The following is a 19,630-nucleotide window of genomic DNA, read 5'->3' as shown; positions in this document are numbered from 1 at the left end:
CCTCCGTTGTCAGGTAGTTTGTGATATCAGGATCCTATTGTAGCATTTAGTAGGTGACACGGTTGTGTGTTTTGTGTTCCATGTGGACGTATTTGTCTTTTATCATGATTGCATTAAAGGTTAAGTTTTATGCATATCTATACCCATTGCCGTAAGGGTCCCTGTTGATATACCAATATGGCCGTATGAAATTTTTTTTTTTTTTTTATAGTTTATGAATTGTAGTTCTTAATGACATTCTTTATTTTACCATTTAATATACAAAAAAAACAAAAAAAAAAAAACGGAAAAAAGTGAAATAAACGTGCAATTCCATCATTGTTTTTTTTTTAGGTTTTGTTATTATGGCGGTAATAATTACCTGGCAATTTTGATTCTTTGGGTCATTACAATTATGGTGATACCAAATGTATAAGTTTTATTTTTTTCATATACATTAGTGGTTATATAAAAAAAAAAAAAATTAAAGAACTTTGTAAAAAATGTTTGATTTGCGTCCCCATATTCTGAGACCCGTAATTTTATTTATTTTTCCATTCTGGCTGTTTATTCCATTTTATAGGGGAGAAGTGAGAAAACCAAAAAAATGACAATTCTGGAGTTTCGCTCTTTTTTTTTTTTAACCAATTTCTGTATGGTTTAAATATTTTTTTTAAAGGAACACGATAATACCAAATATTCTTTAAAATGTATTTTTCAACTGGGAAAAGGCAGGCGATTCCTACATTGTTTGATCATTTTTACTATATACTGAGTATATGGCGAAAATGACACTGTCCTTCAAAGGCCAGCCACATGTTGCGCTTTTTCACAAGAGGACCAAGGTGGCAGAAACATGGGGCCTTCAGCCCGCTTCAGGCTGCCACGTCAACCCCTTGACCACCAGCAATTACGTTGCGGGGATGATGATGGTAACAGATGCATGGGAGCACCGGCAACTAGTTCATGTCAATCACCAATAGCGGCATTTACAAGAGCATCTAAATGGTTAAACGGAGTCTATAAGTTCAAAATGACTGTCCAAACAAAGCACAGGAGCTCGGTGCACCATGGCATGGCCAAACATTTAAGTGCACCTTCCCACCTACTTGTCTTCCTTCTATCTCCTCCCTCTTCTTCCTTGACTGACAGCTCGGGCCCCAAGATTATTAAATCCGTGCTCCATTCTGAGATCTCGCTCAGACAACTTCTGTCTCTAGGCCGTGCACTTCTCAGGAGGACGTTTGAGCAAATAGTGAGGATTTCAGAACTCGGATTCCTCACCAATCCTAACAAAACCAAAGAAAGCGCCTAAAATAAAAAAATAAAAAATTATATATAAAAAAAGTAAAATTAAAAGAAAGTTTATTTACTCTTGATGAACAGCCCCGCGTAAATTCACCGTTAGGGTAGGTTAAATTATATTGCAATTGCTGCTCGAGATTTTTGAAAAATTTTCAATGGAAAATCTGCACCAAACTATAAAAATAGCTGTAGCGAACAGACCAGGCCTGTTCCAGTGAATATGGCTGAGCTGCAGTACTTGATATTTGGATAAGAGCAGCGTTGATTTTGGTACCGCGATAAGTCAATAGAGTCCAAGCCGCCATTACTCACTCATTTGCTTTCACACCAAGACAACGTAATGCACGTTAGCTGTCACAATTCCTCCTCTCAGTGTGGTGAGTGGCAGCTCAGCCGTCCAATCTGAGGCTTGAGCTGTCAGTGTGGTGACTGACAGTCCAGACTTCCAATCAGAGCTGGGATGTTTCAGTTTCCTACAAGTGTCCCCTGTTCGGAATGATTTCCAGCCTACTTACCGTAGCTGGCTGTCTGCCTCTAATCTCTGCCAGTTGTAGCTCTGCTCAGTTTGGCGTAAGTTTTCTCTTTACTTTGAGTTCTAGCATTTTGATCTTTGTTGACTGACCTTGGATTTGCCTTTGACCATTCATTTGCCTAGCCCCTTTGTCTTGATCCGCTACCTTCTTGGAATTCTGACCCCGGACTGTGACCTGCCTATACCTTTGTCTCACCCCTCTGTTTATCACGTACCCTCCTGGCTTTTGTCCTCTGACTCCTTGACCTCCGCACCTCACGGCTTGTCCATAAGAAGTGACTTTTAGCACATTAGCGTTCATGAAGTAATTTTCAGTGGTGGGTCAGCAATAACACAATTTTTTCTGTTAAAGGCAATTATGGCCCTGCACTCAGGGTCCTAGAGGTCAGGCCCCCCACTAATTAGACATTGTAGGACTAACCTAAGACATCAATGATATTTGCCAGAAAATTATAGTAATTTTGCAGTTTTTTTTTATCTCCAGATCTGTATATTGAGTATTTATAAATTACAGAAGTTGAATACGGAGATGAACGCAAGTTCACTAGTAGACTTTAGTATAACCCCTGCACTTTAATGATAAGGTATCCAGAATCTATCATGTATACGAGCAAAGTGAACAAAGAATGAAGCGGATCCTTCATCAGCTTAATACATTATTGAAGAGATCACCTATCTGATGGGACTGGTGTATTTGCTATGAAAATCCACATCAGAATGACTATATAATCCTTTCTGAAAGTTTCCTTGACTAATTTAACCTCTTCCCGCCCTATGATGAACAGCGGCATTTAAGTGGTATATTACTGCGGCGTTTGTTGGGACGCCCTATCCATGACAGGGTCACAAGGTTGCAATGGTAGCCAGCGGCTATCAGAAAATAGTCATTGTTGTCACCATTTTGGCGAGCTGCAGACTGGGCTTCATAGGGGGATCATTATATTATTTGTACCATATATGCAATACTGAAATATCTAAATAAATGTTTTAATCGCAGATTCAAGTCCCCTAGGGAACTTAAAAATTGAAAAAAATATATATATATTTTTTCTAAATCTTAAAAGTTCAAAATTCCTCCATTTTCTTCATCCAAAAAAAAAAAATCATGAGTGTTGCTGTGTCTGTAAGAGTCAGATATATCAAAATATAAAATTATGTAACCCCAAGATGAACAACATAAAAGAGGAAAATAAAATTGAGTTGCCATTTTTTGAATGTGAATATCGTCCAGACCATGGACCTCTTACGGCACCTTGTCCTATCGCCATTTCACAGATGGACTTCTTCCAGAGTGTCATTATTTGGTTACTGGTCACTTACGACATCGTATCCTCAGTTCTGGGGGACAATATTTTCATCCTTTATGTTCGCTGCACAAAATTGTTAAAATGAGAAAATGGATGTGACGTCATTCTGCAAAAGTTTCATCATTGCAGTCATGTCCTCAGTGAATGCTACCGACCCACAGACAAGGGTGTACGGTTTCCTCCTGCAGGTCTCCAACACTTGGGCCAAGAACTCAGAGTCTATTCGTCCGAGCTTCGAGTTTTCCCTATAACTCATGGGCAGATTGTCTAAGGATTCTTCCTGTGACAAAACAATGGAGTAATTAAGGAGTGATTAGAAGGAGGTGCCTGTATACAAAATGATTCACCTCCCCCCCAATGCAAATTCGGTTTATTAGTAACATTAACAATCTTTCTGCAATAAACAATAGCTAATATAACAGGTGGTTTCTCCAAATTCTACACAAAATGCCACTTTTACTGACTACTGCAGTCTCACAATATGCTTACACCAGCTTCTGGCAGCGTTCCTGAGGGATCTTAGCTCATGTCTCATGGGCAATGGCCACTATGTCACCAATATTCTAGTTTTTTTGGCAGCAGCCCCCTTCTTCAAATCCCATCAAAGATTTTCTTTGGGTTTAATTGAGACGACTGATGGTCTCTCCAGAATCTTCCAGGACTTTTTCAGAAACGAAGCTTTGGTGGAGTTTTGCTTGGAATCCACACACTCAGTTAGGCAATAGGTATCATTCACACAGACAATGCGGTTTGGCCCAAATGAGCAGTTTTATTGCTTTCATAAAAAGAATTCAAAACCAAAACAGCCTCTTCTTGGCACAAACAAACAATTCATTCATTACACACATATAGGTCAGTGCGGGCTCACCCGAACAGATTACAGTCCTTTCACCTGAAAGCAGACGTTACATACCGAAGAGGTACGGCCCGACCAGTCTTGGTATCACCTTCAGCCTGAGCTCCAGTAGCTTCCAGAGCCAAATAGAAGTGTTCAACTCTGGGCACAGTTCACATTGAACAGGTGGCAGCTTCCACACGTTACTCTGCAGCTCCAACACACAGACTGCTCGGCTTTCCTAGCTGAACTGTGCAGTCTCCATACAGAGAGAGACCCTGGCCTGTTTATCTCCCAGGTACAGCTCACATTTTGGTTGGTCACTCACCAGCTTCAAAAGACTTGACTCTGCTCAACATCCAGCAGACTGACACAAGGTGAACCCATTTCCTCGTTCTTAGTCAAACCTAGCCAGGTGCATCTAATTATGACCTGCAGTGCTAGGATTTAACCATTTCCTACTTGGCATTGTTAAAAGTGTTAGAAGAGCCAAAGATTCCAAGAGTTCAGCCCTCCACGCAAAAGACATGATGATTTCTCCTAGAATTTTCTGATACTTGATTGAATCCATTTTGCCCTACACATGCTGTAGATTTCCACTGCAAGAAGCAAAGCAGCCCCAACGCATCACTGAGCAGCTGTCACACTTTGACGTAGGCATGTAACGTCTGCTTTCAGGTGAAAGGACTGTAATCTGTTCGGGTGAGCCCGCACTGACCTATATGTGTGTAATGAATGAATTGTTTGTGCCAAGAAGAGGCTGTTTTGGTTTTGAATTCTTTTTATGAAAGCAATAAAACTGCTCATTTGGGCCAAACCGCATTGTCTGTGTGAATGATACCTATTGCCTAACTGAGTGTGTGGATTCCAAGCAAAACTCCACCAAAGCTTTGTTTCTGAAAAAGTCCTGGAAGATTCTGGAGAGACCATCAGTCGTCTCAATTAAACCCAAAGAAAATCTTTGATGGGATTTGAAGAAGGGGGCTGCTGCCAAAAAAACTAGAATATTGGTGACATAGTGGCCATCACCGAACCACCGCCACGTTTCACTGTAGGCATCAACAAGCTGCCACCTTGCCTCACCGTAGGCATCACTGAGCTGCCACCACGTCTCACTTTTAGCAGGGTGTTCTTTTCAGAGTATGCTTTATTCTTCCAACTCCGAAAAGTTAGTTTTATTTCATCACTCCATGGAGCACAATCCCAAAACCTCTGTGGCTTCTTAATAAGATTGTGAGCATATTGGAGTCTACTGTTCTTGTGAGTCAGGATTTCTGACATCTCAGAGTCCAGGCATGGAGACCTTCAGTGTTTAGTGTGTGCATTAATGTTAAAACCAAAATCTTACCACTCGCTGTCACAAATTCTTGCAGCAGGTTATTTGCAGTCATTCGGTGGGGTTCTGACCACCGGACTCCTCAGGAATCTGGTGGCAACTGGTGACTACTTCATTTCTCTTTATAAACAATGAACAGGTAGAGCACGCACACAAATCAAGTAAAGTGTTTGTAATTTTTATGGTCCTGAATAAACGAGAACATGACCTTCCTAATGGTGAACAGAAATAATGCAATAAATCACAGAGAAAATTAAACATGTCCCAATAGAATAGGAGAACTGGTCATAATTTAAGTATATGAATGACTGGCACTGAACACCTCAACTGTGGCGGACAAGGCCCAGATATTCATTGTGACCGTTCGTACCATTATCCACACAATCACACACTCCTCTGCTCCTAAAGTCAGAAAAGTAGTATAGGAAGTAGACAAATTAACAACAATAAAGTATCAGTGGTGACGATACTTCGGATTAACCCCAGGCTCCGTCTCCAGCCAAAGAGACCAGCTTTGATCAAATATATGAGGGAAATTATCTTGGGCATATAAAGGGAACGTATTCATAATCCAGCGGGATTATTTTGGTGGATCTGTCAATTTTCAAGCCAAGTAATCACTTTCCTGGTACAAATAAAGGAGTGTACAAAAAAAAAAAAAAAAAAAGCCTTTTTACGAGGCCTGGATATTATCATCTAAAATGCCTAGAAGACATAGTTGTGGAGAAAACAAGTGAAGGGGCATAAAGTGGACTATTTCTGACCTTAAAAAGGGGTAGTTTAGGGCAGGACCAAACAGCATAGACTTCAGACAGAAGGTTTTGCTCGTCTACATCCAATGAAGATGTGTGGTCAGGTCTACACGATGTTTGGAACAACCTCCCTGCCGAGTCCCTTTAAAAAAGTTTGTGCATGTGTATCTGGGAAAACCGATGAAGGCAAAAAACGGTCACCGAATCGTTTCCGCTTTTGTTCATTCACTTTGCATTTTTTGTCATTGACAAAAAATAAACTATTATCACTTCTATGTTTGAAAACTTAGGGCCCCGTCACACATAGCGACTCACAAGCGATCCCGACAACGATATGAACTTGTCAGGATCGCTGGTGTGTCACTACATGATCGCTGGTGAGCTGCCAAACTCTGCAACTTCTGGACAGATGTGGAAAAAATGTAGCACGGTACTGCACATATCAAGAGCTTAGCCAAATCAGTAGATCTCAATAATGTCTATATTTTTTATGATCCCAGTCATCATACCCTTTGCCAGTCCAGGTATTTGATGAGATTTATCTCAAGCACACCTACTGGTTATTATACCAGGTTGCTCAAGACTACATCTGATTTTCCAACGTGTGCTCTTATGGAGGATTCTTTTCAGGGGTTGAGTATTTCCGAGACTGCAGTAGGCAATAAAAGTGTCATTTTGTGCCGAACCATCTTTTATATTAGTTGTGTTGAGCTTTTTGCAATTTTCTTGCTTCACTGGTTTATTGCAAAGAGCATTTTGTTACTAAATTTAATTTTCAACGGAGGTTGAAATATTTTTAATGCAACCGTAGGACCGTATAGAAGCTGTATACACATCACATGCTCACATCTGCGTCCAAGGCTGTTTTTTGATGAAAAAGAATATTACTGCAAGCTCCATTATTTTTTTTACCCATCAACATAACAGTTACTTTGGTAAAATCCTCCAGACCACCACATCAGTCAATGGGGTCCGTCAGCGACTGCTGTTGTCAAGCATGCAACAGATTAGACACCACGTAAAATTTTGAGTTCAGATTTTAACAGAAACTTAAAAAGTATCTAAATGTTTGTGCAAAACAATTAAATTTTTTATCCCTTCTATTACTTGTAGATCTGTGGGGGACCTGGACTCGAGACCCCATCAATCACTCAAAACACCAATAAAATGTGCAGCTTAGGAGACAGATTCACAGCTCGTGCCTGATCGTCGACTTTCTACTGAATCTGTGCTCCGACGTGTTCACGCTCAGGCAGGAGAAACATGTATGGCCAATTTGTTGAGGACGTTACACAAGTCCAAGGCTTACCGGCCGGGCTCAATGACTCCTATAAACCACAAAGGTGACTCACATTTTATGGGATGAGTGACCACGTACTCACTTGGCTAAGGACGTAGAATATCCTTACGTTCCAGTATCTTGACTGCTCCCTGAGAAAGTTCTTCATATAAACATTTTGGAAATTTCGAGCACAGACCACCAGTGTTATGAAGGTTTCGTCAACTTCATTGTCGGTCACGTGGGTCAAGATTGGCAGCATCGGGGCTATTCCTGTTCCCGAACACAGCATGAGCAACTCCCCAAACTAGGTGAAGACAAGCGAGACAAGAACTTGGGAACCTACATGGAAACTGATTGAGACATTGTCATCTTAACGGCCAACGAACACGTTGATTCTGACGGCACCAGCTGGTCAACTGATGTGTTTAGGGGCCTCAAAACTATTCTGTGCCAGATGTCGTCGGGGGATAGAATGATGTTGGAATTTCAAGTCTCTGATAGAGATGGACAGTGGCACGTTTCTCCTCGCCCAAGCTTTGACCATTTTGCCAGAGCTGGGAAAAACTGATGTGAAAACTCCAAGAGTAGTAAAATTTATCTACAATCGATGCAGCCAGGCTCCGATTCATGCTGCCCGTGGTTTGGGCAGCATGAATCGAGTGACAGGTTCCCTTTAAAAGAGATTATTTACAAAGTTTTTTGGAGCAAGAAAAGGGTACACATCCTTTAGTGCTGACCTTGTTTGGCTTGTATAAGAAACCTCCAAATGGTCCTCTCCATGCTATAGAGTCTCCCGGCTTCCAGCACTTTATGTATTCTGACATCAAGCCGTGCTCGTAAACCTGCAACAAGTTCTTTACATTATCATAGGAAATGCCACATTTGCATCATACATAATTTAGTAATATATATATATATATATATATATATATATATATATATATATATACACACACACACACACACACACAGTTTCCCAGGACAGCCATAACAACCACTGCTTAGCAACTTGGAGCTCTAACTTAGCTCTTAATGGGGATGTCCACTACAGAACACTCCTTGCTTAATCAATTCAGGGTCCCGTAGAAAAACAAAATTATGGATACTCACCTCCGCAGCAGTGACATTAGTGCAGTTGACAAGACATTGTTTTATCACGTGACCACTGCAGTCAGTCGGAGGCCGCTGATCGGTTGCAGCTCATCAATACTTCGTTAGAGCAGTCGTGTGTCACACAACTGCTGCAGCCAATGTCACATCACCTGCCTTGAACAGTAACACCAACATCGGAGGAATTGTGCAGCTGCGAGAGGAGAGTATCCATTGATTTTATTTTTTTATGGGGTCCAGCATTTATTAAGCAGAAGTTGTCCAATAGAGGACAACAACTTTTTGATTGGTTGGGCAAGTTAAAGAGTGCTACGTTTGGAAATTATCCCTTATCTGTAAGATAGAAGGTAAAGAAATGATCATAGGGGGGGTCCAACTGCTGGGACGAGTCTTAGCAGGTGTCAATCACGCACCCCTTCTGCTCCATTTATTCCCAATGGGACTGCCAGAGATAGAGGAACTCTGTGCTCCAAAAGCCCATAGAGTACCACTGCAGTTCAGGTATGCATGGTCAACCTCAGCTTCATTCAGACGACGCTCTTCAGATCCCCATTCTCGGCACTTCGTGGAAGTCCCAGAAGTCGGACCCTCAGGGATCAGAAAGTCAAATCACTATCATACAGATAGGAAGCAACTTCCAAAGTGTGCACAAACCATAGTGGTTTGCACAAACCGTAGTGATAATACAACGCCTTTAATTCCTATAAAAAGTGCATGTACCTTTATTAAAACTTCAAAAAAGTCCTGTACGTCCACAGAACTGATGGGGGTGTATGCTCTTTGGATCTCCATTCCATTTACTATTCCTCTGTGAAAGTAAAAATATGACAGTCACATTTTTAGAAGGCACTTTAGCAGTCACATGGCCCAGTGCGAAGACTATGGACTTGTACTGCTACTTATTGTACGGTTGGGGGCGATAATCGTGAGATGGAGCCCCTCGGCTGCTCCAACATGGATCAGGAAGAGGTTCACTACTTCTCTCATTCGATTAAACTATTCATCCATATTAAAAGAAACTTAGCCAGGTTGTTAGAGTGATGGGTCTCTTGGCATGCTTGTTGAAGGTTTCCATTAGGGTAGAGGCACGCTTTGCCAAACAGATGAAGGAGGGAGGAGTGAAACATTGCCCCCTTTACCATTCAGGGGGCTGAAGATTGTTTCTATGTTATCCAAAGGTGATAATTTGGGGACCAACGGGGAGCCAACTTCTTGAAACCCCAGCAATCCCCAAAAATGCGTTTTGGAAGAGACTCAATGGATTGGTGGCCACATCCACACACATATATTTCACCGCGCCTCCATTCATTGTCTTTGAGGCTGCAGAAGGCCGAGCTGGTGACGAATAGAGCGGTGGCACGTATGGTATATGTGCGGACACCGCTCCATTCCTATGGGGCATTTCAGCGTGGGGACAATCCATCAGCAAGTAGAGTATTAGTCCGGGTACGTGATACCTCAGCACAAGATGTTGTCCTAACTTCAGTCCCAAACTGGTCCCGGATGGAAGCTGAAATCTGTAGCGACCGGTGTCCTCTGTCTCCTGCTCCACGGAGCACAGCGGGAACTCGGCAAAAGTTTCTGAAGTCAGCAGCACACTGAGGTTCTGTGGGAGGATGGCGGCGGGTTATCACATGATCACCGATCAGAGTGGTTCTTATAGAAAGGAGGAGAAAACCAACCCTAGACAATCCCCCTCATTATAATGCAGCATCTACATGTGCAGTATTCATCTATATTGGCCCCAGTATTACCGTCTGTGTTATAGTACAAAGCTGCATTCACCCTTCAGAGCTGAAATCTTCCAGCAATATCAAATTGCGCTCTAGCGATTTGCATTCTGTGAAGCATCATCTGCAAAGACAATATAAGAAATAATACTAATTTCTGAAGGCTTTATATCAGCTCACATAATCTGAACAGAATTGTGAATTCAGCTCTGGAGTATAATATAGATTGCAACCCGTGCCCAGTACAAGAGAAGTAATGCAAAGTATATAGAAAGAGAAGGCCCCGTCTCACATAGCGAGATCGCTGATGTGTCACCGATTTTGTGACGCAACAGCGATCTCGCTACATGTGACACATAGCGGCCCCCCCGCTGGATATCGCTGATCATGCTTGAATGTCTTAGGCTATTTTTTCATCGTCGACGTCCCGCTGGCCAGCATGCATCGCTGTGTTTGATGCCGACCAGCGATCTCGTTGGCGACGCAGAACTCAGGGACACAGGTGGGAATCGTTCAGAATAGCAGCTGTGTGACAACGCACCAGCGATCCTTACCAGGTCGCATCGTTGTCGGGATCACTGGTGCGTCGCTGGAGAGATCTGCCGGTTTGGCAGCTTACTAGCGACCATGTAGCGACGCACCAGCGATGCTTACCAGGTCGTATCGTTGTCAGGATCGCTGGTGCGTCGCTATGTGAAACGGGACCCTTACTCTGCAATCAATCACCTGTACTCTGATTTTCCGTAGGAGGTCGGGGTTGTCTTTTTCCTTTGCTTTTTCCCATAATTCCAGCTGGGCCTGATAGACATCATATATACAGGGGGAGCAGCCGCTTCCGCAGCACTGTGCAGGCGTCGGTTCCACTGGTTTGAGTGACAACCAGTCATTCTTATCATTGTTGGTCATAACCTGTCGAGAAAAAACACAAGAGTTTAGTTTGCAGCTATTGCTCCAGCGCTAATTATTATTATTTATAGGGCCATCTGCCAATTAAGAATATTTGATAATATGGCAACGACGTTTCCACCCTTTCCGGATTAACCCCTCGCCACTTGGTGCGTGAACCTGTGAGTGGGCGTCATGGGAGAGCGGTAATTTTGCCTACAGACTACAAAACTGTGTCACATCAAACAATCGAAAGTTTGGGTTCCTCATCCTCTGGAGAGACTAAAAAACATAAACAGCCAGGACAATGGAAATATAAAACTGACCCAACAGTAAAATTGTGTAAAGAGTAAAAAAAAAAAAAAAAAAAAAAAAAAAAAAAAAAAAACTAAATGTCACAGCTGTTTTTTTTTTATCCTCTTTCTTGACCCCACATCCCACAAAAAATGCAGTAAGGCATGTTTCAGACGGACGGGTTTCCCGCTAGGCGGGTTAAAACACCAAGTCACCAGCCTCATAGACACGTCACGGCGGTACGTTCAGGTGTGGAGCTGCGGTCGGTCCGGCTACTCAGGTCTCTACACGGACCGTGAGTGACACCCGACGAAAAAGTGTTCAAAACGTACTTTGCACCCCGAAACGCTAGAAATAAAATCTAAAGCTCGTGACCAAAAAACAGTGATGGAAAAATTAAAAGAAAAAAGTTATGCAATCATTCCACATTTCTTAACCATTAAAATTGATTTCTTTTTCCCTATATTCCAGTGCATTCTATGATACAATTAAAGGTTTCCTGCAAAAAAAAACAAAACAAAAAAAACACGGCAGATGGAAAAATAAGAGCAGTAATAATAACAACCTTTATTTTTATATAGCTCTAACATATTCCGCAGCACTTTACAGTTTGCACACATCATCGTCACTGTCCCCGATGGGGTTCACAATCTAAATGAAAGATATGAGAGGAAAAGAAAGAAAAGTGAAAAAAACTCACGTAAAATTGCAAAGACGAGAACTACTGGGTAGAGATCACGTTCATGGACGCAGCATACAGTGTGCACACAGACATAGCGTGCGGCTGCGGCTCCCGCACTGACTCCAGCTCCAGATCCGCTCCGCTCAGCTGACGCTCGCTACCCATCATCCCTTGCGCGCCAACATGGCGGCCTCCATGCTCGTCTCCTCCGCCGCCGGTGTGTCCTGCGTTCACAGAACCGGTCTCCGATGCCTGAGTGTCAGAGCCAGACGGAAGCGAGAGCAGAGTCCCCGGGAGAAGAAGGAGCCGCTGGAGATCCCGGGGCTGGAGCGGATCACGTACGCGGACCGCTGTTACTACGTCCCCTGGCTGGCGCGGCCCAAGTACATAGAGTTCCGTAGGGACTGGAACCCGCAGTATTACCGCTCCCCGCCCGCCCAGCAGATGGCGCTGTACAAGGAGCAGCCTTCCTATATATTCAACCCCAAATGCCGGCTGCTGGGAGGTATGGAGGGCCGGTGTCCCAGTGCTGGGAGGTATGGGGGGCGGTGCCCCTGTGCTGGGAGGTATGGGGGGCGGTGCCCCTGTGCTGGGAGGTATGGGGGGCGGTGTCCCTGTGCTGGGAGGTATGGGGGGGGCGGTGTCCCTGTGCTGGGAGGTATGGGGGGGGCGGTGTCCCTGTGCTGGGAGGTATGGGGGGGCGGTGTGCCTGTGCTGGGAGGTATGGGGGGGGCGGTGTCCCTGTGCTGGGAGGTATGGGGGGGGCGGTGTCCCTGTGCTGGGAGGTATGGGGGGGGCGGTGTCCCTGTGCTGGGAGGTATGGGGGGCGGTGTCCCTGTGCTGGGAGGTATGGGGGGCGGTGCCCCTGTGCTGGGTGGTATGGGGGGCGGTGTCCCTGTGCTGGGTGTATGGGGGGCGGTGTCCCTGTGCTGGGAGGTATGGGGGGCGGTGTCCCTGTGCTGGGAGGTATGGGGGGCGGTGTCCCTGTGCTGGGAGGTATGGGGGGCGGTGTCCCTGTGCTGGGAGGTATGGGGGGGGGCGGTGTCCCTGTGCTGGGAGGTATGGGGGGGGGCGGTGTCCCTGTGCTGGGAGGTATGGGGGGGGGGGGGGGGCGGTGTCCCTGTGCTGGGAGGTATGGGGGGGGGGGCGGTGTCCCTGTGCTGGGAGGTATGGGGGGGGGGGGGGGGCGGTGTCCCTGTGCTGGGAGGTATGGGGGGGGGGGCGGTGTCCCTGTGCTGGGAGGTATGGGGGGGGGGGGCGGTGTCCCTGTGCTGGGAGGTATGGGGGGGGGGGCGGTGTCCCTGTGCTGGGAGGTATGGGGGGGGGGGGGGCGGTGTCCCTGTGCTGGGAGGTATGGGGGGGGGGGGGGGCGGTGTCCCTGTGCTGGGAGGTATGGGGGGGGGGCGGTGTCCCTGTGCTGGGAGGTATGGGGGGGGGGGCGGTGTCCCTGTGCTGGGAGGTATGGGGGGGGGGGGGGCGGTGTCCCTGTGCTGGGAGGTATGGGGGGGGGGGCGGTGTCCCTGTGCTGGGAGGTATGGGGGGGGGGGGGGCGGTGTCCCTGTGCTGGGAGGCCTCTGGCTGACACTTTGTGAAACTCTGAATAAATTGCCAGTTGGTTGTTTGTCATTGCCTGGTCTGGCTTGTGTCAAACTGCGCATTGACTGGTCTGGGCGCGTGTAGGGAGGATCGGCCCGGGGTCTGGATAGGTGTAGGGAGGATCGGCCCGGGGTCTGGATAGGTGTAGGGAGGGCCAATCCGGGATCTTGTTAGGTGTAGGGAGGGCCGGGCCGGGATCTTGTTAGGTGTAGGGAGGGCCGGGATCTTGTTAGGTGTAGAATCGTAGAGTTGGAAGGGACCTCCTGGGCCATCTGGTCCAACCCCCTGCTCAAAGCAGGATTCGCTAAATCATCCCAGACAGATGTCTGTCCAGCCTCTGTTTGAAGACTTCCATTGAAGGAGAACTCACCACTTCTCGTGGCAGCCTGTTCCACTCTTTGATCACTCTAACTGTCAAAAAGTTTTTTCTAATATCTAATCTGTGTCTCCTCCCATTCAGTTTCATCCCATTGCTTCTAGTCTTTCCTTGTGCAAATGAAAATAAAGATGATCCTTCTGCAATGTGACAGCCCTTGAGATATTTGTAGACCGCTGTTAAGTCTCCTCTCTGTCTTCTCTTTTGCAAACTAAACATTCCCAAATCCTGCAACCTTTCCTCATAAGACAGGGAGGGCCGGTCCGGAATCTTGTTAGGTGTAGGGAGGGCCGGGCCGGGATCTTGTTAGGTGTAGGGAGGGCCGGGCCGGGATCTTGTTAGGTGTAGGGAGGGCCGGGCCGGGATCTTGTTAGGTGTAGGGAGGGCCGGGCCGGGATCTTGTTAGGTGTAGGGAGGGCCGGGCCGGGATCTTGTTAGGTGTAGGGAGGGCCGGGCCGGGATCTTGTTAGGTGTAGGGAGGGCCGGGCCGGGATCTTGTTAGGTGTAGGGAGGGCCGGGCCGGGATCTTGTTAGGTGTAGGGAGGGCCGGGCCGGGATCTTGTTAGGTGTAGGGAGGGCCGGGCCGGGATCTTGTTAGGTGTAGGGAGGGCCGGGCTCCGCGCAGGTGTGGGGGAACGATGTGTAGAAGGGGGAGGACTGGTCCGGGATCTGTGTAGAATAGGGAGATTTTATTATGAGGTGTGCTAATGGGGGTCACATGCTTTTTGTGGATCACATGCTGTATGTTGGGGGTCTGTTCTATATAAGTGGGGGTTTAAGGGGCATAAGGGGAAAAAATTCCCGTATTCAGAATCTCTTTAATGTCCCTGTAACATTGGCGTGGATCTGTAATAGAGGCTGCAGTATGTCTTGTTCTCTAGGACCCGGCATGTTCATGGATTTCAGTAAGAGGTGTGTAGTGATCCCTGCCTCCTGTGGAGACGCTGCAGGGAAATTTAGCTTTTTTTTGGCTGGTGTTCCACACTGATCTCTGGAGTTTCGGCAGTGCTACATTCTGTCATCTGCTCATTTTTGGTTTATGCTGCATTTTTAATCCCTCGCGGAGTCACATCTTTCCCTTCTCTGTGTCAGGAGTGAAGCAGGCGCTATGGCTGACAAAGTCCAAGCTGATAGAAGGATTACCGCAGAGGATAGTGGACGTATGTGAAGACCCGACCTATACATTCCCCAGTCACCAGGAACTGGTGCACAATGCAATCTCCAATGCCTGTCTATGGAGCACCACCGAAGAAATAAGAGAGCGAGAAGAGTACTGGTGAGTGCGCGGCGGTCGCTGGAGTCTATTAAAGGTGTTGTTTCTGCTTCCTAAATGGGTAAAGAATTGCAATTTATTTATTGTTTATTGCTCATTACCGACCATCTCTGCAGTCTAACTGAGGTGGCCAAGAGTGCAGCACTTACAAGCTCTTTGCTTTAGAGCTTGTAAGTGTTGCTCTGAATCTGAGTAAATCACTGGATCTGGCCAACTTCAGTTCCCCTGCGCTCCTCAGATGCTGCAGAGGCAAAGCTTCCTCTGTTTGCACAGGTTGGACCAGCGGAGCGACAACGCCACTGGTCTGAACCATCAATCATCAGGAGTACACTGCCTCCTGGCAAGCAGGAAGTCGGGAGACAGAGGAGCCCTGTGCTCATGAAGAAAGAACATAAGACGTTCCCGTGTAGCAGAGGATCCTCAGAAATGGAGTATTTGGAAAGATACAGAGGAGATGGCATTAAAAGGATTGTTTCATCAGTCAACAGAGACGGTCTTAAGGTGTATGGCGAGGGATTGTGTTCATGAGACACCCCCTTTAAAGAACGCCATTAAGGTGATCCTTAAATTGTATCCTAATTTTTCCTTAATATTTTACTTGTAGAGTTTATCTTCATACGAAGTTGCCTCTTTGTAAATACATTGTATCACTTACAGTATCTGATACTAATTATGAGTTTATAGTATTCTCCAGAGCTGCATTCATAATTCTACCTAACCGAAATCTTCCAGTATTCAATGCTCGCTAAAAGCTAATTATCTCTGTACAAATATTATAGCAGTGTACATGCATTATCCTATTTTATATATAAAAGCAATGGTATGGGCAAGTGATGCACTTGGAATTAGGCCGGGGTCCACATTGTGGGGTTTGGGACAAGAAGCTAAGAAACTACTAGGAAGAAAAAGAAGAGGATGTGACACTTGGAGAAACGGCTCTAGGGAGTGTTCACAGAACTGAATCTAGTGGGGGTCTATTTCCCTTTCCCTATAAAGCTGACTTATGACAAGATTCAACTATTCAGACTGCATACAATAGTAGTCGACCTGATGAGGCTGGGGTACTTACTTTGAAAACACATGTTAAAATGATTGTACAATCTTCAAATTAAAATGAAGGGGACTCATTTTAATATCAGGCAGGGAAACTTTCACAAAGAAACATACTGCCATTCTGTGATGGATTTTTTTTTTTTTTTTTTAAATCCCCCTAACACATTATGATCATCAGGTCTAGAAGTTTTATTTATTAATGTATGCAGACGATCTAAGAAAAAAGCAAAAGATGGAAAAAAAAATGTAATTCCTCATTTCTTTTAAGTCCGAAGCTCCTGCAAAACCTCCTGCATTTGTGCCAGACACAGAACCACATCTATCCTGCACTGTCACAGAGGACAATTGTGGAGAATTGGAAATTGATGACTTCTTGGCATAAAGGTAAACGCCATCTATAAACCTTATTCCTCTAAAGGTTAACCCCTCGCGTGTGTTAGGTGGATTTCACATGGCCAAACCCCCCTTATGGAAGAATCCAGGTATTGTGGTGGACTTAAAGGGGTTCTCTGCTTTGGACAATCTCTAGCTTGACAATAATATAGGAATATAGAGTATTTCCCTGCTGTGACCCATAGTGGTAATGGAAAATAAAAAGGGGTTTTCTGATTAAAACAAATTAGCACCTATCTACAGGATAAGTGATAACATACTGATCAATGGGGACTGGCACTGATTATTAAAATTAGGAATTTTTATCAATTATGTGCACTTCCTCTCCATTCTAATGGGAATAAAAGTGCCCCATTCTGCCATTAATTGCATTTCCCAGTGGTTGGACCCCCACCGATCAATAAGTTATCACCTGGAATAACTTGTTTTCACCAGACAACCCTTTTAACATCCGCTAATGTGAGAAAGGCCTTTAGTTACTTAGAGCTTACCTTGGGTTCCTTTGTGACCTCAGGTACTATTATACGTCTTGCACTTGGATTGAGGGTAATAATGGTCTTGAATTTCCCCCATTTGTACACAACCTGTCTGACTGTGGATTAGTGGACAGAACAAATTTATGGCAATAGGTCTGTGTAATGCAAGAAGGGACAGGTTCTCCTGAGGAAAAACAAAATTTCCACTGTGGCAAAAGAATAAGGATCCTCAACAACAGAACCCTATATTAACTCCAAAATAGGGCACTGGAAAATTGGTTTTCTAAACATGACTGCTTTAGTTTCGGTGTCACATATTTTGCAGACTCCACCATTTACCATGTGAGAGGCACTAATGGTTTACTGATGAGCGCCAAGACCCCACTGGAACCACTGGCTTCCTCCAGTGAAATCCAAGCGACGGAGCAGCATGTCCTGGCCTCCCTGTATCCGCTGTCTCCCGCTATTGATCTACAAGAGGTGAATGTGTACGAAGAGAAAACCGACATAGGTACGTCCAGTCGTCAGCAGTTTGCATCTTCTTTTGACTAGTCGGTCTTGCGGGACGTCACGTATCATTGTTGTGGTGTGACGCACATTGAGCCTGATCAAAAGATGAGCCTCGGGTGAGAGGCAGTTCTCAGAACTCCCATCTAATGGCCAAAGATAACTGCTGCGGCCACTAGACCTGGTCTTGAGAATCGATTCGCACCAATCTAGTTGTTTTGTGATCTAATTTTCCACTTTTATGTTTGCAGGTTTTAAGGACGGGTTCCCATATTCCCACCCGCACACCGTATACCTCACTGAGCCGTGTAGCACCAGAGCAAAATTCCTTCCGGACCAACTAAGAGCTAAGATGCTAATGATCACTTTTGGAGGAGCTGTAGCCAAAGCCAAGATCCTCTTTGGGGTACGACCCTGATTGCATGTTCAGCATTGGGGATTAACCCTTTGGTCTGCATGTAATAGAGTTTACGCTGCACTGTGTAGACTTTGCACATCTAGATCCTGAGAGATTTGTGTGGGGCTCATCCTTATCTGCCCCAGAATGATATGGTAAGTTTTCGATTTTCACCAGGAGGATGTGAAGACTCTGCCACAACCGATTGTAGTGCAGAGCGTGGGCACCGACGGGCAGTTGTTCCACTTCATGGTGCTGCAGCTGAATACACTGGATCTAGAATCTAATGATGGCATCAAGAACATTGTCTGGATGGATGGAGACCAGGCGCTCTATGACACGGTGGCGTTTAAGCCAAAAATAAAGAGGAAGGTGGTTTTGGTAAGTGTCTGAAGCAATACGTCCATAATGCCGGAGGTATGGCAGATTGTCGTGTTTTGATTTTTTTTAATGCAGCAGTGATAGTATTAATTTAAATTGCTATGAAGAATCCTTCATGTAGTAAATACCTCTTCTTAATCTATTGATTGACAATTTAAAGGAAAAAAACTTCATGAACCCTGAAGCATCAAAGGCAGGGGTTGTATCGTTGGGATCAAGTCCTTGTATCTTCCCCTCCAAGAGTTTTGCCTGAAGTGTTCCAGAAGGGTTTATAGGGTTAGAAAAACATTTTTTCTTTTTCTCCGCCCACCCTGTCCACTGCGTGTATGCGGTATTACTGCTCAATCCAACAAAGCTGCGATACCGCAGACCGTTACGGCTCTTTTTTAAGAAGGTGTCTGTAATTTCTTACCTTATACAACCCCTTTAAATCCCAGGGCCGTAATAGTCTTAAGCTAGACGGAGGTGCCAAGGATAGGTTCACATTTCTACTTCTTCTGAAAACAGATCCAGTATTGATTAAACAAATGAAAATAATTTTACCCATAAGGCAAACTGTGCAAAGAGAAGAAAAATTAATTAAAAAAAACAATCGTCGGACTGAAATGTAAAGTTTGGCCCACTAAAAAAAATGTAAAATTCTAAATTTGAGTCCCAGAACACAGCAACAGATAACTTAATTTCTTTATTTTTTTTCACTACTTTATATGATAAAATGCATTGTCATACAAAGCTACCAACTGCTAGAAAAAAAAAAAAATTAAAATTGGAGGTTTCATTAAGTGGATAATAAAACAATACTCCATGAACATTTGATTTTCAGCATTTTTTTTTCTTTCCAGGTACCTGCAGGCATTGCTGGTTTTAACCCAGCTACCTTTGTGAAATTTTGGGCGATGTACCTGAATGGAGCCATCTGATTACTAGGAAGATATCTGTACATACAATTTATTGAATAAATCTGACTATTTATAGAAGGATGTGCCCTGCAGGGTGTGTGTGTGTGTAACACCGATGTATAAAACTGTAGGAGAATATAATCCTGAAAATGGGTTTGGGTCCAGATGGCATTACCATAAGTTTGGGTCTGAGAGTGGATGTTTAGGAGTGAAATGCAGAGCGAGGGCATTAATAAAATGTATAAAATAA

General features: G+C 44.8%; 2 protein-coding genes across 3 annotated transcripts; one reads left to right on the top strand and one right to left on the bottom strand.

The window, feature by feature from the left end:
• Nucleotides 1–2,538: 2,538 nt before the first annotated feature.
• Nucleotides 2,539–12,196, bottom strand: CYB5RL (cytochrome b5 reductase like). Of its 2 annotated transcripts, none has more exons than XM_073563666.1 (7): nucleotides 12,048–12,196; nucleotides 10,895–11,077; nucleotides 9,896–10,044; nucleotides 9,159–9,246; nucleotides 8,066–8,170; nucleotides 7,429–7,632; nucleotides 2,539–3,403 (listed from the first exon to the last, which is right to left on the bottom strand). In XM_073563666.1, exons 2-7 carry the CDS (start codon nucleotides 11,072–11,074, stop codon nucleotides 3,200–3,202), a joined length of 930 nt encoding a protein of 309 aa, XP_073419767.1. In that variant the 5' UTR covers nucleotides 11,075–11,077; nucleotides 12,048–12,196; the 3' UTR covers nucleotides 2,539–3,199. The 2 variants fall into 2 exon arrangements, with proteins under 2 accessions (XP_073419767.1, XP_073419768.1); XM_073563667.1 differs by lacking the exon at nucleotides 12,048–12,196 and adding an exon at nucleotides 10,193–10,292 and having other exon boundaries at nucleotides 10,895–10,973.
• A 16-nt stretch (nucleotides 12,197–12,212) lies between these two features.
• On the top strand, nucleotides 12,213–19,630 carry MRPL37 (mitochondrial ribosomal protein L37). The gene is made up of 7 exons (XM_073563665.1): nucleotides 12,213–12,534; nucleotides 15,094–15,277; nucleotides 16,596–16,711; nucleotides 17,522–17,707; nucleotides 17,955–18,109; nucleotides 18,278–18,481; nucleotides 19,324–19,630. The coding sequence occupies exons 1-7, from the start codon at nucleotides 12,213–12,215 to the stop codon at nucleotides 19,399–19,401; spliced, it is 1,245 nt and encodes a 414-aa protein (XP_073419766.1). The 3' UTR covers nucleotides 19,402–19,630.

Source organism: Dendrobates tinctorius, unplaced genomic scaffold (assembly GCF_039654945.1).
Source record: "Dendrobates tinctorius isolate UK_male_01 unplaced genomic scaffold, ASM3965494v1 ptg000396l, whole genome shotgun sequence".
NCBI classification, from domain to species: domain Eukaryota; kingdom Metazoa; phylum Chordata; class Amphibia; order Anura; family Dendrobatidae; genus Dendrobates; species Dendrobates tinctorius.
This window is presented reverse-complemented; position numbering and strand designations above follow the sequence as displayed.